General features: G+C 43.9%; 1 protein-coding gene across 1 annotated transcript in view; it reads left to right on the top strand.

The window, feature by feature from the left end:
• Nucleotides 1–26,924, top strand: part of LOC137384487 (glutamate receptor ionotropic, NMDA 2C-like) — a 397,390-nt gene that overhangs the window by 266,875 nt on the left and 103,591 nt on the right. The window contains exon 4 of the mRNA XM_068058626.1: nt 10,232–10,443. Within this exon, the coding sequence (XP_067914727.1) occupies nt 10,232–10,443 (212 nt within the window). The remainder of the gene's footprint in view (nt 1–10,231; nt 10,444–26,924) is intronic.

The raw sequence follows: 26,924 nt of genomic DNA, 5'->3' as shown, positions 1-26,924 counted from the left end.
GAACAGATCTAACAGCTCAAAACTGGGCATCTATGAGGCCAACAGCAGTAGAGTTACATACCACAAAAATCAGTAACTTGGCATATCACCTGGTTTAATGAGGCATGTCGAAAGATACGCCAGGAGCAGCATTAGACATACCTTAGAATAAAGGTATGAACTAATGAAGCTATCGTACATGGTTTACCTACACACTAAATATCAAAAGCAGCAAACTGAGTAGTTCCACAGAAATGGATCAGAGCAAAGGTCTGTAGCTCCATCACATCCAACTGTGAATAGTAGTGGACAACCAAGCAATTTCCATCTTCAACCATGGTGGAATCCAGCAGGTGAATGCAAGGGACAAGTGTTTGCAAGTGTCTGTAGCTCGAAGTGCCAAGTGAATGATTTCACTCTACCTACGCCTTAAGTCACAGGTACCAGTGTCCACCCAATTCTGTTTACTCCATGCGATATTGAGAAATGACTGAGTGCACTGGACACAGCAAAGGTTCTGGGCTCTAGCAGTATTTACATATCAGTAACCTACTCAACAGTGCTCAGTTTGAGTTCACCCAAGACCTCATTGCAATATTGATCCAGGTATGGGTGCTGGAGCCAGAGGTAGCTGCCCTTGACTTCAAGGTCATATGTGACCAAGTATGGTACCAAGAAGCCCTAGCAGAACAGAAGTCAATGGAAATGGGGGGAAACTCTTCATTGGCTGGAGTCATATCTGATACAATGAAAGATTTTTTTTTTAAATTTATTTTTATTTAGAGATACAGCACTGAAACAGGCCCTTCAGCCCACTGAGTCTGTGCCGACCATCAACCACCCATTTATACTAATCCCATATTCCTACCACATCCCCACATGACCTACCTATACTAGGGGCAATTTATAATGGCCAATTTACCTATCAACCTGCATGTCTTTGGCTGTGGGAGGAAACTGGAGCACCCGGCAAAAACCCACACGGTCACAGGGAGAACTTGTAAACTCATCACAGCTCCAGGACATCACTGCAGGTGGAAAGTGTTCTCAACCCAACGATCTTAAGCAGCAATGACTTGCCCTGCTATCATGAAGTCAAGAATGGAACGATTTGCTGAGGAGTCCACAGCTCCTCCGATAATGAAGCAGCCGATGCCGGCCTACAACAGGACCTGGATAATACCCAGGCCGACATGTGTCAAATAACATTCATGCCATTCAAATGGCACCATGGACAAGAGAAAGTCCAGTCATTTGCCCTGAACATCAACATTACTGGTTCTCCACTATAAAGAAACAGTGTTTCCACAGGAGCAGGGCAAACGCTGGGGTCTCTGTGATGAGTGGCTCTGATTGGCCACAGATTAGCAGAAGAGCAGACTGAAAGAAATTGACTGATCCAATTAGAACTGAAGAGATGGTTTCCTGCAGGGCTTGAAAGCCATTTGAGACTCTGAAGTCACTCATTGGCTTATCTGAGCATCTGTGTGGGAAGCTAAATCTGGTCAGGGTCTGTGTAGAAGATTTGCCTGTCGGTTGTCCACAGACTGACATTTGTGTCAGGTTGGGCAATGGTGGAATGCACATCCCTCACGGTAACTGAGATATGGTCATGGAATGGGATAACGTAGGCCCTTTAAAAACAAATGTGAGTTATACTGTAAATGAAAAAGGGGATAATGGCAGATTTGTTGAATAATTACTTTGTTTTTACAGTCTTAATCAGAGCCAGGCCATTCAGGAAACTCACTCTCCCAAATATTATTCTGATAGCCCAGGGCCAGTCTCACCACCAATGATTCACATTCCACAATTTCAGTCTTACTGCACTACCACCACCCGGTTCTGGTCTCTCCACAGTAATTTCCATTCTCCAATATACTTCGCTTCCCAATATCATTCTGCTTCCTCAATGTCAGACTCTCCTCACTCTCATTTCCCATCATCAATCCCTCCTAATAACTTACTCATTCCCTGGTTGCAGTCTCTCCCCAGTTCCATTCTCTTCCCACTACCATAATCATTCCTGTCTGTCAACTCTCCCATTATTATTCTGAGAATTCAGTGCCAGTCTCACATCCAATTTACTTCGTTCCCAACCATCATTCTCAATTTTTAAAAAGAGCAATCATAACATGGTAGAATTTCAAATTTAGTTTGAGGGTGAGCAACTCTGGTCTCAAACCAGTGTCTTCAAATTAAACAAGGGCAATTACAGAGGTATTAAGAAAGTTGTCTACAGTGGGCTGGGAAGATAGACTACAGGGGAAGTCAGTAGATGAGCAGTGGCAGACTTTTAAGCAGATATTTCATAACACTCAGCAAACATTTATTCCAGTCAGAAGGAAGGACTCAAAGAGAATGATGAACCACCCATGGATAACAAAGGACGTGAAAGAGAATATCAAATCAAAACCAAAGACGTACAAAGCAGCGAAAACAAGTGGTAGGCCAGAGGATTGGGAATTTTAGAAACCAGCAGCAGATGACTAAAAAAACTAATAAAGAGGGAGAAAATTGATTGTTTTAATATTTCTTGCCAATTTACACTCAAACAGTAAGAGCTTCTATGGTATATTGAAAAGGAAGAGAGTAGCTAAAGTAAGGGGCCCTTAGAGGATGAGAATGGGGAAATAATAACAGGGAACAGGGAAATGGCAGATAATTTAAACCAATATTTTGCATCAGTCTTCATCGTGGAGGACACTATAAACATCCCGACAATAATAGATGAACAAGGTGTAAATGGGAGGGAGGAACTTGTAACAATCTCTATCACGAGGGAAAAGGTGCTGGACAAGCTGATGGAAGGAGTAACAGGAATGCAGAGTACTGGGCTAATGGGAAGATTCTTGGTAGTGTAGATGAACAGAGAGATCTTGGTGTCCAGGTGCCTAAATCCCTGAAGGTTGCTAACCAGGTTAATAGGGCTGTTAAGAAGGCATATGGTGTGCTTGCTTTTATTAGTAGGGGGATCGAGTTTCGGAGCCACGAGGTCATGCTGCAGCTGTACAAAACTCTGGTGAGACCGCACCTGGAGTATTGCGTGCAGTTCTGGTCACCGCATTATAGGAAGGATGTGGAAGCTATGGAAAGGGTGCAGAGGAGATTTACTAGGATGTTGCCTGGTATGGAGGGAAGGTCTTACGAGGAAAGGCTGAGGGACTTGAGGTTGTTTTCGTTGGAGAGAAGGAGGAGGAGAGGTGACTTAATAGAGACATAAGATAATCAGAGGGTTAGATAGGGTGGATAGTGAGACTCTTTTTCCTCGGCTGGTGATGGCAAACACGAGGGGACATAGCTTCAAGTTGAGGGGTGATAGATATAGGACAGATGTGAGGGGTAGTTTCTTTACTCAGAGAGTAGTAAGGGCGTGGAACGCCCTGCCTGCAGCAGTAGTAGATTCGCCAACTTTAAGGGCATTTAAGTGGTCATTGGATAGACATATGGATGAAAATGGAATAGTGTAGGTCAGATGGTTTCACAGGTCGGCGCAACATCGAGGGCCGAAGGGCCTGTACTGCGCTGTAATGTTCTAATTCTAATTCTGATGGGACTAAAGGCAGACAAGTCGCCAGGACCTGATGGCCTGCACCCAAGGGTTTGAAAAGAAGTGGCTGCAGAGATAGTGGAGGCATTGGTCTTGCCATACCAAAACTCAGTGGATTCTGGTAGGGTACCAGCAGATTGGAAAACTGCTAATGTGACTCCCCTATTCAAGAAAGGAGGGAGACAGAAAGCAGGAAACTACAGACCAGTTAGCTTAACATCAGTCATTGTGAAAATGCTAAAGTCCATTATTAAAGGAAGAAATAGCAGGACATTTAGAAAAACATAATGCAATCAAACAGAGTCCACATGGTTTTGTGAAAGGGAAATCATGTTTGACAAATTTGCTAGAGTTCTTTGAGGATATAACAAGCAGAGTTGATAAAGGGGAACCAGTAGATGATGTGTATTTGGATTTTCAGAAGGTGTTTGATAAGGTGCCACATAAAAGGTTATTGCACAAAATAGGAGCTCAGAGTATTGGGGGTAATATGTTGGCATGGATTGAAGAGTGGCTAGCACACAGAAGGCAGAGAGTTGGGATCAATGGGTCTTTTTCAGGTTGGTAAGCCATAACTAGTGGGGTGCCACAAGGATTGGTCCTAGGGCCTCAGCTATTTACTATCTACATTCATGACTTAGAGGAAGGGACAGAGTGCAGTGTATCCAAATTTGCTGATACAAAAATAGGTGGGAAGGCATGTTATGAGGACAAATAATCTGCAAAGGGATATAGATAGGTTAAGTGAGTGGCCAAAAATTTGGCAGATGGTGTTCAATGTGGGAACGTGTGAGGTAATCCACTTTGGTAGGAAGAATAAAAAGGCAGATTATTTAGATGCAGAAAGACTACAAAATACTGCAGTACAGAGGGATCTGGGTGTTTCTTGTGCATGAAATACAAAAGGTTAGCATGCAGGTGCAGCAAGTAATTAGGAAGGCGAATGGAATTTTGGCCTTTATTGCTAGGGGGTTAGAGATTAAAAATAGGGAAGTCTTGTTACAACTGTACAGGGTGTTGGTGAGGCCACACCTGGAGTACTGCATACAGTTTTGGTCCCCGTATTTAAAGAAGGATATACTAGCATTGGAGGCAGTTCAGAAAAGGTTCACTAGGCTGATTCTTGGGATGAAGGGGTTGTCTTATCAAGAACAGCTAAACAGGTTAGGCCTTTATTCATTGGAGTTTAGAAGAATGAGAGGTGATCTTATAGAAACATTTTAAGAGGGCTCGACAGAGTAGATGTTGAGAAGATGTTTCCACTAGGGGGGAAATCTTGAACTAGGGGACATAATTACAGAATAAGGGGGAACACATAAAACTGAGATGCGAAGGAATTTCTTCCCAGAGGGTGGTGAATCTCTGGAATGCTCTGCCTCAGTTGTGGAGGCAAGTTCACTAAATGTATTTAAAAGGAGGAGGTAGATATAGAGTTTTGAAATCTCGGGGAGTCGAGGGTTAGGCAGAGCATGCCTGAAAGAGAAGTTGAGGAGTGGAACAGATCAGCCATGATCTTATTGAATGGCGGGGCAGGCAGGGCTGAATGGCCTACTCCTGCTCCTATTTCTTATGTTCTTATTCAGTCCCTCCCCATGATAATCATTCCCCAGTACCATTCTTTGCTCACTATCATAATCATTCATCTGTGTCAACTCTCCCACTATTATTGTCAAACTCCAGTGCTGGCAGCTCTACCTATAATTCTCAATCCCAAAATTTCTTGTCTCCACCTGATCATTCTCACCCCTCCCTCCCTGTGTAAGCCTCTCCCCACTATCATTTTCATTCCCAAGTGTACTTCACTCCCCAGTGTCATTGTCATTCACCAGTGGCAGCCTCTCCACTTTATTATACACATTCCCAGTGCAAGTCTCTGCCTATTACTTTCATTCCCCAGCATCATCCCCATTCACCAATGAGCATTGTTGGAATCCTTAAAATTGCTCAAATTCAAATGTGACAATTATTTGAGTGATAATCTCATATCCAGAACTATAGACTTTCACCCAATTTACAACAACCAGAATTACACTGGGCCCACAAGAAGTCAGGTTTTCAAAATTGAATAGGTCAGTTAACCTCAATAATTCCAATTTAATTCAGACCAATATTTTATTAACTAAACATAAAAGAAAACTTAGAAAAGTCAAAATAGCACAAGTTTACAAAGAGTGAATTCTGATGAAACGTTAACTCTGCTTCTCTCTCCATAGATGCTGTCAGCTGAGTATTTACAGCTCTTTTTGCTTTTGTTTCAGATTTCCAGTATCTGGTGTAATTGGCTTTAATATTATTAAAAAAGAGTAAATTATGTCAGCTTTCATCAGGTGACTTTCCAAATAACTAAAAATACTGAAGAAAAGATTAGCTTTCACAATGTGCATGATTGTAAAAGATTTTGATTCAAACGAGTTAAAGAGGGTGGAATTTCTTACAACTTTTGGGCTCCAAAACATTCAGACAGACTTGTTACTTTAGAAGAGGGACAGAATCTTTTCCTTTCTTTATTCATTCATGGGATGTGGGCATCACTGGCATTTATTGCCTTTGAGAAGGTGGTGGTGAATACAACGGAGTGACTTCCTAGGCCATTTCAGAGGGCAGTTAAGAGTCAGTCATATTGCTGTGGGTCTGGAGACACATGTAAGCCAGACCAGGTGCAAATGGCAGATTTCCTTCCCTAAAGGACGTTAATGGCAATCCAGTAGCTTCATGGTCATCATTACTGCTACTAACTTTTCATTCCAGATTTTACTTCATTGAGTTTAAAATTTCCCAGCTGCTGTGGTGGGATTTGAACTGGTGTTTCTGGACTACTACTCCAGTAACATAACCACATTGCCACCATACCCCGATTATACCATCCTAGACCAATGCCTTTTTCTTCAAATCAATTTACAATTTGAGATTACTTCTTGTGAAAACTTTGGAGTCAACAATAGCAGGTCTGGGACTTATACTAACAGGGTTTTGAAGAAATCAAGTTGATCTAATACATTTGCTTTTCACAGTTCACAAGTAAGGTTTACTCAAAATAAATCCACACTAGGACTCACAGGATTGAGGGCAATATATTATGTTTTAAGAATTGGTTAACAGACTACGAATAAACGAGATATTTTCAGGTTGGCAGGTTTTAACTGCAAGGATCAGTGCTTGGTCCTCAGCTATTTACAGTCTATATTACTGACACAATTGAGGGGACTGAGTGTAATGTATTCAAGTTTGCTGATGATACAAAGTTAGGTGGGAAAGTAAGCGATGTGGAGGGCACCAAAAGACTGCAGACGAGACAGATTGACTGTGTGCAAGAACATGTCAAATGGAGTACAATATGGAGAGAGACTGGGAAATATTTGCAGAGGGAACTGGGTGTTCTTGTACACCAATCACAGAAAATTAACATACTAGTACAGCAAGCGATTAGGAGAACAAATGGAGCTGGATTTTTTAACCAGTCCCCTGACATGGGGTCATGATGGGGAGGCCCACCATGGGACTTGATGTTGGAAAGGCCCCACCCATGTTACTGGTGGTGGTGAGGCCTCGTGGCGCCCCCCCCAACCATCAGCGCTGCAGGAACCTTGGTTGGGAGGAGAAGTAAGTAGGTTTTCAGGATTGGGGAAGCACAGAAAACCATTGTGATTGGTGGCGGGGATGGTGGGAAGGGGTTGAAGTAAAAGGTTGTAAACTTGTGGGGGTGGAGCAGGTTGGGGTCGCTAGTTATTTTTTGGGGGCGGGGAAGAGGACAATTAATAAATTGTTCAGTCATTGGGGGTGGGAGAGGGGATTGAAACTTCTCAAAATATTTCACTTTAATTTAAAAAATTTTAATGACTTGGAAGGGCTGAAAGCCCTTCAAAAATGGCACAGCGCCTGCATGGTGGCACCTGACATCATTGCTGGGGATGGAGTGCCCACCCCCCCCACGTCATCTGGGCAGGCGAACCACCCCGGCCATGTAAATGAGCCACTGCGCTAAATATTGCAGCGGCTCCACGGAGCAATTCTCACACGTGCACCCTACAGTTTTTGAAAAATTCAGCTGGTTTACTTTTGTTACAAAAAGAGATTGGAATACAAGAGTAAAGAAGCCTTGTAACAATTATACAGGGTATTGGTGAGGCCAAATCTGGAGTACTGTGTGCAATTTTGGCCATCTTACCTAAGGAAGGACATACTTGCTATAGAAGGAGTGCAAAGAAGGACTAGACTAGTTCCTGGGATGAAGGGATTGTTGTATGAGAGGAGATCGAGTAGACGAGGCCAATATTCCCTGGAGTTTAGAAGAATGAAAAAAGATCTAATTGAAACAAAATTCTTAAAGGCTTGACAGGGTAAATACTGAGAAAATGATGCCCCTGGCTGAGGAATCTAGAACACGGGGTCACAAATTCAGAATAAGGGGTCCAGCCATTTAGGACTGAGATGAGGAGAAATGTCTTCGCTCAGAGGGTTGTGAATCTTTGGAATTCTGTAACCTAGAGGACTGTGGAGGCTCAGTCACTCATTCAGTATATTAAAGACAGCAGTCAATAGATTTTTGGATGCTAAGGGAATTATGGGATTATGGGGATAATGCAGGAAGGTGGAGTTGAGGTAGAAGATCAGCCATGATCTTATGGAATAGCGGAACAGGCTCAAAGGGCCAAATGGCCTACTCCAGCTCCTATGTCTTACGCTCTTAAAATGTAATCTAAAGTTTTCCCCAATTCCTGGTGCATAATAAGAAATATAATATTTGGAAGTGACGAAGATGATTGATGAGGAAGGGCAGTGGATGTTGTCTACATGGACTTCAGTAAAGCCTTTGACAAGGTCCCTCATGGCAGACTGGTACAAAAAGTGAAGTCACACGGGATCAGAGGTGAGCTGGCAAGATGGATACTGAGCTTGCCTTCATCAGTCGGGGCATTGAGTATAAAAATTTGCAAGTCATGCTGCAGCCGTACAGAACCTTAGTTCGGCCACACTTAGAATATTGCTTACAATTCTGGTCGCCACGTTACCTGGAGATTGTGGAGACTTTGGAGAGGATACAGAAGAGGTTTACCAGGATGTTGCCTGGTCTGGAGGGTATTAGCTATGACGAGCGGTTGGATAAACTCTGATTGTTTTCACTGGAACAACGGAGGTTGAGGGGCGACCTGATAGAAGTTTACAAAGTTATGAGTGGCATAGACAGAGTGGATAGCCAGAAGCTTTCCCACCCCCCAGAGTGGAAGAGTCAGTTACTAGGGGACATAGATTTAAGGTGAGAGGGGCAAAGTTTAGAGGGGATGTGCAAGACAAGTTTTTTTTTTATTAAAACAGTGGGTGGTGAGTGCCTGGAACTTGCTGCCGGGGGAGGTGGTGGAAGCAGGTACAATAGCAACGTTTAAGAGGCATCTTGACAAATACATGAATAGGATGGGAATAGAGGGATAAATGGTACAATTTAAGCTGGTTATGGAGAAATAAATAGACAAGTTGCAAAAAAAAAAAGGTTTTGGATTGGGCGGGGGGTGGGGAGGGGGTGGGAAGAGAGCGAATTTTAGTAAAATAAGGCAGGATCTGGCCAAGGTAGACTGGAAAAAAAAAAGTGTTACGCTGGTCGGGAAATCTACAGAAGAGCAGTGGGAAGCATTCAAAAAAGGAAATGGGGAGGGTACAGGCCCAACATTTTCCCTCTAGGGTAATAGGTAGGAGCAACATAAGATTTGAAAATATCACATCAGGATCACCAAGATAGACTGCGTTCAGGATTAAGTTCATCTCGTTACCCTTAAATAGATTACACACACAGTTGTAACAACTGGGTCTTTATTGAGACACCCTACTCAATTCCCATATGATTGCTGCAATACAGTGAATCACTCACCTTTTGCACCATTTTACCGTAGATCTCTACATTCCATGCATACCAATAAATCCTAGTGAAACAAAAGGTACTTACAAGTGACAGCAGAACAACATGGGCCCAGCAAAATGCACTTAGATCTTTTTCCTCTTCCAATAATCCTGTTACCATGGGTACATGGTCCTCTTAGTCTCAATCCCATTCCCCTAAACACAGGTGACCAAGCTGACATACGCAGACCATCACAGACATGGCTGAGTGATGCTCACACATTCTATCACCCTCCTTGTCTGTGGAGATATATTTGCCTTAGATTTCCTGACAATACATCCCACGCCCATTGTCTGCTAGTCCTACAGGCTGCCCAGGACATAGGGGTATTCATGTAGTGGGAACTCTCATTCCTTCGACCTTCTCTCACACTATGATTCTCATTTCACAAATTCCTTCTCACCCCACTAACAGGCTTATTCCCCAGTAGCAGTCTTTCACCATGAGAATTCCCATTCCCTAGTGTACTACTCCCCCCACTATAATTTTCATTCTCTTGGCTAAATGTCACCCCACTATTCCCCAGATTCATTCTTTCTCCACTAGCAATTCATTCCCCAGTGCCAGGACTTCACAATATCCCTCCCATGCTAGAGTATCATTCTCTCCCCACTATCATTTTCACTCCCAGTACCAGTAGCTCCCCACAATTCCAGTTCTCTAGTGTACCTCTTGCCCAACTATCAAGGGTTTAGACAGATCAAATCTAAAGAAACTGTTTCCAATGGCTGAAAGGTTTGATTTAAGGTGACTCTCTGTCTGTTTAAGAAGCTGGAAGCAAATTGTAAACAAATCTCTCTGCGCTTATACAGGTTGGAAGATGGGAAAATGGTCTGATAAGAATGAAACATCCAGTGTGGCCAAGATATGGAAAATTCCAGCAGCCTGTTTCTGACAGTGCCCATTTAACTGTCGCCACATTGGAGGAGAGGCCATTTGTGATTGTGGAGGAAGCGGATCCTGAAAATGGAGCTTGTGTACGGAATACTGTCCCCTGCAGGAAGCAAGCAAACTTGAGTGAAAGGTAAGGAGCTACACCTGGAGACACAGGTAATAGCTTGCCACGGTGCCTGTAGGAAACACATCCTGGTGTCTATACTCCAAGCTGGTGTCCAAGCTCTTTTCAATGACTATTAAATCTCCTCTTAGCTTTCTCTGCTCGAAGGAGAACAACCTCAGCTTTTCCAGTCTATCCACATAACTGTAATCACTCATCCCTGGAATTGTTCTAGTAAATCTCTTCTGTGCCCACTTCAAAGCCTTAACAACCTTCCTAAAGTGTGGTACCCAGAATTGGACAATACTCCGGCAGGGACAGAGCTAGTGTTTTATGTAGTTTTAGCACAACTTCCTGGCTTTTGTATCTGCCTTTATTTCTGAAGATCAGGATCCCATATGCCTTATTAATTACTTTGTTAACCTCTCCTGCCACCTTCAAACAAACACCTCCAGATCGGTTCTTTCAACCACTTTAAATTTGTACCATTTAGCTTGTATTGTCTCCCCTCATTCTTCCTACCAAAATTTATCACCACACATTTTTTGTGTTGAATTTCAACTGCCACAAGTCCACCCATTCCATCAGTCTGTCGATGCCCTCTTGATGTTTGTTACTACCATCCTCACTATTTACTGCACTGACAAGTTTCATGTCATCTGCAAATTTCCAAATTGTGCCATGCACCCCCAAGTCCAAGCCATTAATAAATATCAGCAGTGATCCAAGTACTGAGTGCTGGGAACCACCACTGTCCATCTCCCTCCAGTCTGAAAAACAGCCATTCACCACAACTCTATTTTCTATTCCTTAGCCAATTTAATATCCATACTGCTACTGCCCCTTTTATCCCATGAATTTCAATTTTTTTTTTAACAGGCTTACTACATGTGTATATGGACTTTCAAAAGGTGTTTGACAAACAACTACATTACTATCATCCATCCTCTGTTACCTCAGCAAAATATTCAAGTTAGTAAAACACAATTTGCCTTTAACAAATCTATGCTGGCTTGCCTTTATTAGTCTAGGATTGTCCAAGTGGCTTAATCTTGTCCCACATCATCATTTCTAAAAGCTTTCCCACTACCGAGGTTAAACTGTAGTTGCTGCGTTGATCCTTACACCCTTTTTTGAACAAGCGAGTAACATTTGCAATTTTCCAGCTCTCCGTAGGATCAGAAGTTTGTAGCCTTACTTCCCTCAGCAACCTAGGGTGCATCACATCTGGACCTGGTTACTCATCCATTTTAAGTACCGCCAGCCTTTCTTGTATCGCCTCTATTTTTATTTAATTCAGTATTCAGGCAACCTCCTCAGTTACTGCAGCTTTGGCAAAGTGCTCTTCCTTGGTAAACACCAATGCAAAGTATTCAATACCTCAGCTATGCCTGTTAGAGAAATTTCTACACTCCTACCACCTAGTCAGTGCTGGCTGGCTCATCTTTATAAATACACATTTGAGTACAATTAACTAATCAACACACAACACCTGTTCACTATTACCTTCAACTACCAAGTATTTAACATCCATTAACCGAACTTTAGACCCCAACATACTCCCCTCTTTTCTTTAAATTAAATACCTTCAACAGCACCAGCCATTTACTTACTGTATATTACCCCTTTTTAAAAAATAAACTAGTTTAAAGAATTACAAAAGCGATCTGAACAAAAAAAAAATCTCCACATTCTCCTAACTCATCATAACAGAAAACAGCCCTCTTAGAGGGCATACAACAATTTCTTTGAACAAGCACTTCTCTTTGGAAAACAGTCCGACAACTGATGACTTGCGTCGACCCATTTTATTTTGGAAATTTATTTTCTTAACATTTCTTTTATACTCGCAAGATCAGTCCTCAACCTCTTTTCCGTGACACTTTGTTGAATGGACATTGTCCCAGAGAGAATGATTATCTATATAGCATTCTAGAGGAAAACATTTCTCTGCCCCTTACAGAAAAGAGTTCCTTCAAAATACTCGATAAATGCATACCCATATCCCTCACTTATATCAGTGCAAGTGTCTCAGCAGCTAAGGTGCTTTTAACTATCTTCGATTCCCAGACTAATGGACAACATTTATCATTTCTTCCCACCTAAAATATAATGAACCCTGTTGTGCTTGAATAACCATCAGGAACATTAGTGTGTGAGACGTCACTAAAAATGACAGGACCCAATGCTGGAAACTTGTGTACATTTGTCTAAACTCAATTTATTCAATGTCTTTTTGCTTTCAGCACTTCCCCAAGAGTAGCATGTTTCAGTATAAGCAAGCATCCGGTCTAGTTTGTGTGCACAACCAGTTTAATTGCCCGATTAAGCTCCTTAACTGGTCTACTTCTTCCTTGGTTGCAGAGTCTTCCCTTTGTGAGGATCTGGCCCATTTATTTGGATCCTATTAACATTCTCTAGGTTAGACTGTTGATTTAGGGTTACCCCCAACTTAGTCTGCCTAATATTCAACCCTATATATTTAAAGCTCCAGAAGCCCAACTTCCAATTTTAAATAAAAGCAAAATACTTCGGATGCTAGAAATCTGAAATAAAAAACAAGAAATGCTGGAAACACTCAGCAGGTCTGGCAGCATCTGTGGAGTACCTTCGCTTTTGTTATTTCTTGCCCCCCGCCCCCCACTCACTAGCCCCTTCTGGCAGATATGTCACTAGTCCCAACTTTCAGTAGTTGGCCTTTGGGATAAATGGCCTTATCTGGATCTTCACTATCACTTGGCCTACTCTCAGTCAGCCCATTATCTGCCACAGTCTGTTGCTTGCAAAGGTCCGACGTATGTGCATGCAAAGTACATGGTGCATCAGTGTCCATCATTCATTCAGATTCTGTCAATGTATAATCAGTGCCAATAAGCCACGAGGAACGTACTCTAATGGTTTGGTTGCCATGTTGCAAAATCACCGTTTTGCCATCAGTATCTATAACCTTTCCTGGGCCTCTCCATTCTTTCTGCCCTTCTCTTTGTAATACACCATATCCCTGGTATTAAAATTCTTTTCTGATGGCCTGATCCGATACCTCAAAGCTCTCCTGACTTTTTCTGAAACCTTTGCCTCAATAAATGCTCTTCTCCCTGCATGCATGGCTTTCAGATGTTACGCAAAAGTTGAACTAATTGTGGTCTCCTCTAAAGCCGGGGGATGATCCCACATAACCGAAGGTATTTTCGGATTCCTGCCATAAACTAATTACTAGGGATTGTAGCCCCCAACCATTTAAAAGCAGTTTTTCGCAGAGCAATTGTCAATTTATAATTTGGTTGGTTGGCTAAAATTTTTTTGAGCATTTCATCAATCACGGCATGATTTTGTTCTGAAATCCCATTACTAAAAAAGGACTTTCTGCTGCTGTGTGTATTGCTACAATATTCATATTTTCACATACTCCGGAATTCTTCATTGCCAAATTCTTCTCCATTGTCAGTTAGAAATCTAGCTGTTGCTCCCAGTCTCGTTCCTACCCACCATTCCATTATCTTGTCCACTATTACTATTTTGACTTTACTATAAATTACTGTTGACAGACTGAATGTAGTCACTATGTCTATAAAAAGTGTAGAAGAAAAATGTTTTTGCCTTTATCCCAAACCTTCAAGTCCATCGCTATGGTTACATTAAAGTCTCTTGCTAATGGGAGCCTCACTACGGGTCTTGATGGCGTCCTCCTGTACTTGTTTTTACAAACATCACATTTTTAAACTGAAATCTTCGATAAGTTTAGTGTAGTCATTATCTATTACCCTGCATCTTTTAACATAATCTTCAACCTATGACAAGATGGATGTGCAAACTGTTGTAGTTTTGAAATAATTTGTCACTTCTCCTTTAAATCCCAGCCCCCGGATCCATTAATACTTCTTTATCATTCTGCCAAGAGATGTTGGGTCTCGCTAAAGGAATACAATAATGTTCCGACTGTGTAAACCACAAAGCTACAGATTTCCTAAAGACAATCAGCTTATCATGTTCCATATCCAATTTCATCAGAGCCCTTTTCATAGACAGTTTACTTAACAGCAAAGGTCTTTCACTGGATACTACTTCCGTACTAATAAAATGGTTTACCCCTGCTATTTTACGTGGAATTACCACTCTTTTTAGTGATTTCAATGTGTTGTCATCCTCAAACCCGAAACAGGTAGAACGGTCATATTCCTTGACCTTACTTTGGTCTTCCTTACTTCCATACAACACCTAAACCAGTCCACTCCACATCCCTTGGATGTACACTCACTCTCTAGTACTGAGTTATTGAACCAATCTGCAACTGGGACACCCATTACCGGACTGAAACTTCTCGTGACTAGTACAATTCCTTCTGATTGATCAGTAGCATCATCCTCACCTTCCGAATCTTCCACATCATGTGTCATCTCAAAAACCCTGAAATTCCTTTTTGGACAATGCAACACAAAGTGATACTTTGAGTCACATCGGAAACACCTGTTGACCACCTTTTGGTTATTCCTGGGGTTCATTCTTCTGCTATAATTGCCCAATTCCTGCCGTCTGCTATAGCTGCCAAAAGGGTCACTATCCTCATTCGTTGAGTGTGATTCTCTTTTCGTACTGACATTTGGGCGCCATATTTGAATGGCCTCAATGCTGCTAGCATTGTACCCTCTACCTTCGGGGTCACCACTGAAGAGCCCGGAAAGGAATGTTTTCCCCAAGATATTTTCAGAGCATCGGACATCTGATCAAAAAGAGTATCTTTTTCTTTGAATCTAACTCCAGTTAATACCAAAAGCCTATCCATATCCGATATCTTAGCACAATCCAACAATTTGAAGACAAGTACTGATCTAGGAATTTCCAAGCTGCAGCATAAGATAAGGATGCATGGCGTCAGGGGTAAAGTGTTAGCATGGATAGAGGATTGGTTGACGAACAGGAAGCAGAGAGTGGGGATAAATGAGTGCTATTCTGGTTGGCAATCAGTCACTAGTGGTGTGCCTCAGGGATCGGTGTTGGGACCGCAATTATTTACAATTTATATAGATGATTTGGAGTTGGGGACCACGTGTAGGGTGTCAAAGTTTGCAGATGACACTAAGATGAGCGGCAGAGCAAAGTGTGCAGATGACTGAAACTTTGCAGAGGAACATAGATACATTGAGTGAGTGGGCAAAGGTCTGGCAGATGGAATACAATGTTAATAAATGTGAAGTCATTCATTTCGGTAGGAGTAACAGTAAAAAGGATTATTACTTGAATGGTAAAAAGTTGCAGCATGCTGCTATGCAGAGGGACCTAGGTGTCCTTGTGCATGAATCGCAGAAGGTTGGTCTGCAGGTACAGCAAGTAATTAGGAAGGCAAATGGAATTTTGTCATTCATTGCTAAAGGGATTGAGTTTAAAAGCAGAGAGGTTATGTTGCAGCTGTATAAGGTTCTGGCGAGGCCGCACCTGGAGTACTGTGTGCAGTTTTGGTCTCCTTACTTGAGAAAGGATATACTGGCACTGGAGAGGGTGCAGAGGAGGTTCACTAGGTTGATTCAGGAGTTGAGGGGGTTGGTTTATGAGGAGAGACTGAGTAGATTGGGATTATATTCATTGGAGTTCAGAAGAATGAGGGGGGATCTTATAGAAACATATAAAATCATGAAGGGAATAGATAAGATACAAGTAGAGAGGATGTTTCCGCTGGCAGGTGAAGCTAGGACAAGAGGGCATAGCCTCAAGATTAGAGGGAGCAAATTTAGGACTGAATTAAGAAGGAACTTCTTCACCCAAAGGGTTGTTAATCTATGGAATTCCTTGCCCAGTGAAGTAGTTGATTCTTCTTCAGTAAACGTCTTTAAAGCTAAGGTAGATATCTTTTTGAACAATAAAGGAATTAAGGGATACTTTGGGAGCACGGGTAAGTGGATCTGAGTCCACGAAAAGATCAGCCATGATCTTATTGAATGGCGGAGCAGGCTCGAGGGGCCGGACGGCCTACTCCTGCTCCTAGTTCTTATGATCTTATGAACCTTGCATATAGTCCGTTAAACTCCAGAATATATTCTTCGATAGAACCATCCATTTTTCTTAATTTATCAAAGTCCGACCACACTTCATAGGCACTCAATAAGGTCATCTTTCATATAAATGTTAAGAGTTTGTCCAAACCTTCCTCATTGTCTTCTAGCTCAGAGAACACTTTTCCCCGATTTTGCTTCTGTCAGGAAGTGAAAGTGCAAGGGCTATTCCTTGCTTCCTTTTTGGTAAAGACGTAACCCATATCCATAGAGCAACTTCATTCTTTCATTGATCGTAAGGTTCGGTTTCACAAAACAGTGGTGGAAAAATCATATCCTGATGCCTGAAACAAGGTGTAAGGTATCTTTCTTCAAAAAGAAAACTCCAATTGCAGCCTTCTCAAAAATAACTCCAATGTAATCTCCTGCCTGAAAACAAATCTTCGACTCCAATCTTCACTTTCAAGCAACCATCCTCTACTACCAATATTAGAGAAACTTCCAAGCCTGTTTGTGAAGAAGACATTGAGACTTAGGATGCTTTGTTGGAGACAGTTTATTGCTTGCCATAGAGCTCACTACTCCACTCTTAACAATACCCAGCCACTACTGGCTGGCTCTTAAAATACACATCTGAGTACAATTAACATATCAACATCCAACACCTGTTCATCCTATTACCTTCAACTACCAGGTCTTTAACATCCATTAACAGAACTTTAGACCCTAACAATGCATTCTGTCTCCAATAGATCTCCATTTTGATCCCAAATCAGCTCCATTGCTCCCGAGAACCTTTTTACCGTTACTATGCCTATAGAAGACCTTTGGAGTCCCTTTTATGTTAACTGCCAATCTATTCTCGGACGGTATCTTTGCCCCTCTGATTCTCTTTTTCACTTGTCCTCTCTACTTTTTTATATTCAGCCTGATTCTCCCTTGTCTTATCAAGCTGACATCTGTCATACATCCTCTTTTTCTGCTTCATCCTGCTGTCTAACCTCGTCATCCAGGGAGCTCTGGCTTTGGTTGCCCTTCCTTTCCACCAGTGGGAATGTACCTACCCGAACCAATATAAAAATAGAAAATGCAGGAAATACTCAGCAGGTCTGGCTGCATCTGTGGAAAGAGAAACAGAGTTAATGTTTCAGGTTAATGACCTTTCATGTCTGTTGCCTAAACCATCTTCTCCTTAAAGGCCACCCATTGCTTCCAACTGCCAGTCTTTGATTCTGAGCATATTTCCAGCATATAAATACCGTGGCTACAAGAGTAGGTCAGAGGCTAGGAATTCTGTTATGATTAACCCACTCCCTGACTCCCCAAAGCCTGTCCACCATCGACAAGGCACAAGTCAGGAGTGTAATGGAATGCTCTCCACTTGCCTGGATGGGTGCAGCTCCAACAACTCAAGAAGCTCGACACCATCCAGGGCAAAGCAGCCCGCTTAATTGACACCCCATTCACAAACATTCACTCCCTCCACCACCGATGCGCAGTGGCAGCAGTGTCTACAAGGTGCACTGCAGCAATGCACCAAGGCAACTCAGGCAGTACCTTCCAAACCCGCAACCTCTACCACCTAGAAGGACAAGAGTAGCAGATGTGTGGGAACACCACCAACTGCAGGTTCCCCTCTAAGTCACACACCATCCTGACTTGGAACTATATCGCTGTTCTTTCACTGTTGCTGGGTCAAAAATCCTGGAATTCCCTTCCTAATCACACTGTGGATGTACCTACCCCACATGGACTGCGGCAGTTCATGAAGGCAGCTCACCACCACCTTCCCATGTGTAATTAGGGATGGCCAATAAATGCTGGCCTGGCCAGCTACGCCCACATCCCATGAAACGAATAAAAAAGAAATTCTGTTTATATTTCAAATAGTCTGATCCTGAAGAACATTCTCCCTTCCTAACACTGTAATATTTTCCTTAATCAAAACTGCTATCCCTCCTCCTTTCCTCCTTCCCTATCTTTCCTGAACACCTGGTACTCAGGAATATTAAGCATCCAATCCTCCCTTTTTTGAGCCAGGTCTCCGCTATCACCTCTATACCATATTCCCATGTGGTTATTTGCTCCTGCAGTTCATCGACCTTATTAACAAAACTTTGGGCATTTACGCACATGCACTTGTCACACTCACACAAACAGTAATTATGAACTATAAAAATGATGAACTAACCTCCCAAAAATGGACATACTTTTGCTACCAGACAAAATGGAGTAAGAGGTCAGGTGACCTCTCCTGTACTGTGAAATACATAGTGACTGCTGGAGACTGAACCCATCATCATGTCTGGACCAGCCTTGAAGAAAGCACTAGAAATGCTAATGGCCCCATTCAATGTTAATGGCTATCTTTTTCAACCAGTTGGACTAACAATGACCTTTGCAGACCGAGAGTCTCCAGACTCAAACTCAGGATAATAGGTGTGACTGAATATCACTTTCTCAAGATGAGCAATATTCAAATGCCATTGTCTAACAATGGCTACATATTCAGAGACATTGTATGAAAACAGCAGGGGACAGCAACTTTGGTTACCTGATAGAAACCCAAACCTGATAAGGCTTTTTTTTTAAAAAAGAGATTTTTTTGTGCAGCAGCCAGAGCAGAGACAGAAAGCCAGCAGCCAGGAGGCTGAGAGAGATCTATTCCACCCAAGAAGAAGACCCTGCCGAATACTATCTTTCAAAAAGTACGTAGAGGCAGAGATGAAAAGGTGGCCTTTGAAAACTTCCTATCTGAGAGATTGAAACAGGATCTTCGTCATCGGACTGAAACGGAGATTTAACCAAGGAAGTCTGCAGTCAAGCATCCATCCACCTAAACCTCTCCAAAGCTTGACTCCAGTGAACCAGGAGAAAAGGAAGAATAGGCCTGCATCGATTAAACTTATCTCCCAGGAAAACAAACAAGGTTTCACAATGCAGTCTTTTTAAAAACACCAGACCTAAATGCATTCTATCTTTTAATCTCTAACTTCTCTTGCATGTGTGCATGTGTGTGTGTGGGTAAAGTTTTGAATTTTCGGGTTTTGTTTAATAAACATTAATCTTTCTTTAAACCTACGAGAAAACCTGTCATTTGTCTGTTTATTGACCATTAAAATGCTCGAAAGTTAAAACTCAATTCTAATAAAAACACAGTTTGCAGTCAGTTGAGAGGTGAAAAGGGAAACCACCTCTATCATTTCCTTCCTGTCCGTAACACACTCCAAACCTAGCTTAGACCTCTGAAATAATACAGAATCAATCGAGATCATAGAAAATACAAACGGTCTCTCCTAGTCCTCTGTACAGCTTGATTCTACTTTTTACTTTCTACTTTCTACTACATCATGGCACTTATCCCCCTGCTGAATTAGTTTAAACCCTCCCCCACAGCACTAGTTAACCTGCCCATCAGGATATTGGCCACCATTCTGTTCGGATGTGACCCATCTATCTTGAACCAGTCCCTCCTGCCTCAGAACTAGTCCCAATGTTCCAGGAATCTGAAGCCCTCCCTCCTGCGCAGTGTCTTTAGGCACGCATTAACCTGCCACATCCTCCTATTTCTACTGTTAGTCAAGTGAGGAGGGGTTGAAGGTCCTCTCTCCCTTCCCTCCGCACTCCCCCTCCCCACCCCCCGCCATCACCACCACCCCACCAGACCACAACAGGTTCAATTCCCTGTCGAAGTGGATCTACTGGCTAATTCAGTAGGTGTTCGATTACTCATTTGTCATGATCATAACAAGAACCAATTGGACAGGCTTTCTTGAGTTAACAAAGAAAGAGGTCAACTTTATTGTACCTAAACTGAACTAATAAAATAATAAACAACGTGCCAACTTTCGCTGTCTCTCACACACACACACACACACACACACACACACACACACACACACACACACATAGGTTACAGAGTGGGGAAAGTTAGATTGGTTGAGTTAGAGTCCATTGAAAAAAAAGGTATACAGGCTGTGGAGATTGGTGATTCGACTGGCTTCTATCTAGCTGAATTCAGTGGTCCTGAGGCTTTTATGTTGAAGGGGTAGATGACTGGTTCGATGAGTCTCTTGAAGATAGTGATGCGGATGATTTCCTCCAATGGGGTTTCTGATTGTAGCCAAAGTATGCAAAGGTCAGGTAAGAAGCATGACTTGAAAGCTTTCAAGTTGGAATGGAAAGAGAGAGAGAGAAAGAGTAGAGAGAGAGAGGGACCCCTACTTAGGGTCTGCTCATGTCAGAGTCCTGTTGCTTCTCCTTTGCTGCAGAGAAAAACACCAGCTTTAAAACCACAGATGGGAGGTGTTTGTCACAGGACAGTCACTCAATGATTCAAACATAGCATTTAGCAGTATTTTTTCTTCTTGCTGAGAGAACAGGTAGTTCCTTTAAACTTCCTGGGTCTCGGTTCTTGCAGGGACTTAGCAGACATTTCATCTCTCTCCTCACAAGCATTGCAGTGTAGGATATAGTGTTGCAAATTAGGCGATCATCTTAAACTGAAAGGATGGCTTTCCTGGCAGCTTGTCTTTTTAAAATGTCTTTTTAAAAAAAATATAAATTCAAATCTCCAGCCAGTGGACCAAAGAAAATTATCATTTAACAAAGCACATTGGCGTAACACTACTCTCAATAGTGCATGGCACTGGGAGTAATCCAGAGATTATTACCTTTGAGGTCCTGCTTTTAACTTCCTCCCACTACCTTAAATTCTGACTGCAGGAGCTCAGTCCTCTTCCTCATCACATTGTTGGTTGCAGCATGGACCACAACTTCTGACTCTTCCTCTTCCCACACAGAATGTTCTGCATCTTCTCCATGATGTTCCTTAACCTAGTACCAGGGAGGCAACATGCCATACAGGTCCCACATTGACAGTAGCAGAATTACCTGTCTGTCCCCACAACTATCACATTCCCAGTTAATGCTACACTCCTACACTTTGTTGTATCCCCTGTGCAGTCCTTTGCCTCACGGTGCCAGGCTTCGGGCTGCACTCCTTCAAGGTGTCATCACCCTCACTGGTATTTAATGCTGCCTCTTGGTTTGAGAGTACCACACTCCTGAGGGATGCCCGCACTGCCTTCCTCTTCCTACCCTTCCGAGTGGCCACCCACTTGCTATTCTGAACTCTCTGGCTGTGGGGGTGACCACTTCCTGAAACCAGTAATTCAGGAAACATTCAGCCACCCATATGTCCCGTAGTGAATCCAGCTGCCCCTGGAGCTCGGAAACCCTCAGTGTGAGTTTGAGCAGCTGGAGGCACTTTTTGCAAACATAGGCCTCTGGGACACGTGAAATGTCCTGAATTTGCCACATGGTATGTCTACCCTCTCCCAGCTGGTGTTCTAACCTCTAGGAACAAACATAGGAACAAAGCAAAATAGGAACAGTTTAGGCCATTCAGCCCCTCAATCATATCACCATTCAGTTAGATCATGGCTGATCTGCATCTCAAATCCATTTACACACATTGGGCTGAACTTTGTGCAGGCATCATGGGTCTCGACGGTGGCATCGGAAGCAGGTGCTGTTGCCACACAAGAGAAATACTGCTGGCTGACAGCGATCATGCTGTCAATTAACAGACTAGAGGAAAGAGGCATGTCCAATGCACAGGTAGGAGAGGACCACGAGGTGCTGATCTCCGTGTCACCTGATTCAGAGGCAGGTGCTGGCACCAATTTTAAAGGACTGCCAGCTCAGCATTCAGTCCTGCCTCGTAGATCACAATCGCCGCAGTAGCAATCCAGAGAATCTTTTGCCCTGAGAGTGCACCACTCCACATCTGTGCCTGAAGTCTGCAGTTCGAAGAAGCCTAGAGGCTCAACCAAACAATCAAAGAGTGGACCAGGAGACTGCAGCGAACATGCTGGAGAGAAGACACCAGGTGGCCCATGAATTAGCGATACATCGCTGCAAATTCTCCTCCAGACTGCAAGGGAAAGGCAGGCAGTGCTCTTGCCAAGGCATGGCAAGAAGAAACCCTCCTGCCTGACCAAGCAAGCCTGGGCAGATATTGCAGAGGAGGTCAGCAGCCATGGGATCACCCCCCCAGACCCTCCTCCCTCCCCTCCCCCCAAACCCGGATCTTGGGTGCAGTGCTATAAATGGGTCAATGACTTCCTTTGCTCTGCCAGGATGAGTCCTGCATACCGCTCTCCTCTTTGGGGCTTGTATATAACACGGGATGGTGCCTAGATGGGGAGGGAGTGACCAACCGGCGGTGACAAAGGGTGTGGCAGCCGCAGATCCCTTCTGATGCATGACGGCATCTTGGAGACAGTCTTTGCTCACCCCCACCATGTCCCTTGAGAGCCGATTTATGGGGGAGGCATTCAGAAGCCCCCATCATGGGCCAAAGGGCTGCTACCAGCGTGTGTTGTTCTAGTCTTTGTGGCAGAACTAACAGTGTCCCTCCTTCTGCTTGCAGTAGAACGAGGCCCATAATAACAAGGAGCAGGTGAAGACTGGGGGAGGCAACCCTGATATTTGATCTTTGACGCCAGCAGATGAGACAGCCCTGGAACTGGCTGGTTCGCAGGGTGGCCACACAATTGCAGATGATGAGACAGGAGTGTCATCCCAAGAGGCATAGTGCTCATGTGTCCACCATAGGACATCTGGAGAATCACATCCACCATGGTTGGGATGAGGAGATGTGAAGCCCTTAACCCATTAATGTTTGTGTTCTCTCATGCACTCCAGAACAACGGTCAGTCGCAGAGACCGGGGGCTGCAGTCCACTTCTGAGGAGGAGGAGGAGGAGGAGCAATCCTCAAAGGGTGAAGATTCATATCATTCCCCTGCATCCTCCAGCAGTGAAGATACTTTCACATCAAGCTGGTGAGCACATCACAGACACACCCAAGGAGCTGACAGAGGCTGTGATAGCCGAGGCCATTGACAGTCGGAGAACTGTAGGAGGCCAGGTCCATGCTGATCCCCAGGCTGATGACAGGCCAGTGGTGTCAGCAACACAGAACCTGCTGTAAGTGCAGCACGTGGTAAGGACTATCTGGCGGAGCTATCAGTGGCTATGCGCAGCCAAGCACAGATGATGGGGGAGTCATTCCAAGCCAATAGTGCTGCGATGTCTCAGGTGTGTGTGCGCGTGCATGGCCTTCTCCATCGAGAGGTTGGCAGCCCTCATGGAGAGCCAGATCCAGCAGACCACTCAGTGGATGCCAGAGATGCATGCAGACCTGCATACTATCATCTTGGCCATTAGTTCAACGCAGCAGTGGCAAGAAGAGGGGGACGAGACACCTGGAGTCTCCACCAGGTCATTCTCAGCTCAGGAGGGAGGTACAAGTGTGCCTTGCCATGGAGGAGGAGTGGCTGCCTTCCACATCTGGGGGCTCTTCTCAGGCTCTCCGAGTGTGGACAGCAGCTCCACAGCCCCTCTACCAGTGACTCCAGCTCCAGTAGCTGCGATGACAGAGGAGGGACCTGCACCAATTCAGGAGGCCTTCAGCATGCCGTGGCCGTCCAGGCCTCAAGCAACTAGAGGACAACCACCATGGTCGTCCCAGGTCTGGGGGAAGCACAATCAGCAGCCTGCCTCCACCTCAGCTGTGAGCACAGGGGTTGCACCTGTGTTAGGAAAATCTAGAAGTGCTTCCTGACATCACCCCTGAACATCCGAGTTCTAATTTTAAGGATTCACTCCCTTGTTTTGGGTTGTCCAGCTTTCCACCACAAAGCAGCCTGACTGATCAATCACCTCTCCCCACCTCACCCAGCACCAAGTCCTGTACATTGTACATTAATTAAATCATTACTTTCACACTGGCACCAGGTTACAGTACGAACTGTGGGGACATGGAGTGAGTGAGTGAGAAAGGAAACATCAAAGCTACGCCATACTGCATTTTCATTAATGTTTTCCCTGTTCCATGACGTGAGACTCGGTGAATAGTTGTGCCCATCTATTGCTTGTTGTGACAATCTATTAGTCCTTGTACTTATCGGTGGCCTGTTGAGACTCTATGGGCTGGATTTTCCCAGCCCCATGGAGACTGGGTTGGAGGTGGGGTGACCAGGAAAATAGGGGGAGGAACAGCATCAGGATGCCCCTGATGCATTCCAGTCTCCGGTGTCTTTCCCAAGGGAAGACTGGGAACTGGGTTGGATGCCCTCTCCATGGAGGTGGGCAGCCAATTAGGGCAATTAAGACCCCACTTAAATACCATTTTGTGATGGCACCAGTATTTACTTGCCATTGGAGTGGCCCCCTGGCGGCAGACCTGTGGGGAGGCGGAGAGGAAATCAGAACCTCCATGCCCCAGTGATAAGGTCGTGAAGAGGAAAGGCTGCAGCAGTGTCTGTCACTACTCCTACCAGCTTCGGGCTTGCTTATTTGATGAATTCTCCACAGGTAACTGAAGGCACCTCCATATTGAGGTGCCCTCACGCTCCTCTTACCTGCCTTAGCAGTGCCCACCTCTCCCAATAGGGCTGCCAGACAGACATCACTGTAGGCCCTCCTATTGGGCCTCCCACTTCCCTGGTCTGCCCGCCATCCTTAACTGGACCCAACTCTCGGGGGCAGCCTATTAATTGGCCTCCTCCAGGAAAATCATGCCCATTGTCCCACCATGGCCCCTTCCAGGTTCCTGACCTGGAATTGAGGCCGAAGCCAGGATCGCCACACAATTGGGAATATCCAGCCCTCTGTGGGGGGGGGGGATTTTTCCCAGGTCTGTGGAGGTGGATTTGGAGGCAGGAGTCTGGAAAATAAGCAAAAGTGCTGGGAGACAGGTATCCTGACGTGTTCCTGCTTCCTCCCATTTATCTCGGGGCAGATTGAATGCGCTGGTGGCCACCTGTCTGCAGCGGCAGGAAGCCAATTAAGAGAGATTTTCGCAGTGAACTCGCTCTTTCCCAACTTCAGAGCATCCCTAATCCTACTAAACTGCTGACCACCCATCTTCCCCTCGTGGTCTCCATGTTAGCTGATATTATTAACGAATCTATCTCTTCAGGTGTTGTCCACTCTCCTGTAAATCTGCCGTCATCACCCCTCTCCTCAAAAAAGCAATCCTAGACCCCTCTGTCCTTGCAAACTACTGTCCCACCTCCAACCTCCCTTTCCTCACCAAAGTCTTTGAATATGTTGTTGCCTGCCAAATCCATTCCCATCTTTCCTGGAATTTCATTTTGAATCCCTCCAATCAGGTTTCCGTCCCTGCCACAGTGCCAAAGCAGTTCTTATCAAAGTCACAAATGGCATCCTAAGTGACTGTGACAAAGGTAAACTTTCCCTCCTCATCCTTCTGGATCTGTCTGCAGCCTTTGACATGGTTGACCACACCATCCTCCTCCAACACCTCTCCACTGTCATCCAGCTGGGTGGAACTGCTCTCACGTGGTTCCATTCTTATCTATCTAATCGTAGCCAGAGTATCACTTCCAATGACTTCTCTTCTGGATTCTGCACTGTTACCTCTGGTGTCCATCAAGGATCTATCCTTGGCCCCTCCTATTTCTCATCTACATGCTGCCCCTAGGCAACATCATCCAAAAGCACAGCATAAGTTCTCACATGTACATTGACAATACCCTGACCACCACCTTGCTCAACTCCTCGACTGTCGCTAAATTATCAGACTGCTTATCCGACATCCAGTACTGGATGAGCAGAAATTTCCTCCAATTAAATATTGAGAAGAATGAAGCCATTATCTTTGGTCCCCGCCCCAAACTCCGTTCCCTAGCCACCAACTCCATTCCTCTTCCTGGCAACAGTCTAAGGCTAAACCAGACTGTTCACAATCTTGGTGTCATATTTGAACCTGAGATGAACTTCCAACCACATATCCACACCATCACGAAGACCACCTTGTTCCACCTCTGCAACATTGCCCTGTCTCAGCTCATCCACTGCTGAAATCCTCATTCATGCTTTTGTTGTTAGAAAAACTTCTAAGCCTGTTTGTGATGAAGACACTGAGACTAGGATGCTTTGGTGGAGATTGTTTATTGCTTGCCACAGAGCTTACTTCTGCTCTCCAAACAACACCCACAGCCAGTGCTGGCTGGCTCTTTATTTATACACACACTCGAATACAATTAATTAATTAACACCCAAAACCTGTTCACCTTATTATCTTGAACTACCAGGTATTTATCAACCATTAACAGAACTTCATACCTGAACAGATTCCCCTTTTTTTCTTTAAATTCAATACATATATAAGAAAAAAAACTTAAAAAAACAAAATAATGATAAATAATTTAAGATACAGAAAAATGTATCATTAACTTTCAACAGCACCAGCCATTAACATGCTGTATATTCCCCTCTTTAAAAAAAAAACTTGTTTAAAGAAAAAGCGATCTTATTGTAAAAAAAAAATTCCACGTTTTCCGAACTTATCATAACACAAGACGACCCTCTTCAACGACATCCAACAATTTCTTTGAACAAGCACCTCTTAGTAAAACAGTCCGACAACTGATGACTTGCGTCAACCCATTTTATTTTGGAAATTTCTTTCCAACATTTCTTTTATACTC

The sequence above is a fragment of the Heterodontus francisci genome, chromosome 26, assembly GCF_036365525.1.
Source record: "Heterodontus francisci isolate sHetFra1 chromosome 26, sHetFra1.hap1, whole genome shotgun sequence".
Taxonomy (NCBI): Eukaryota; Metazoa; Chordata; class Chondrichthyes; order Heterodontiformes; family Heterodontidae; genus Heterodontus; species Heterodontus francisci.
Note: the sequence above shows the minus strand (reverse complement) of the source record. Positions and strands in the feature narration are given on the sequence as shown.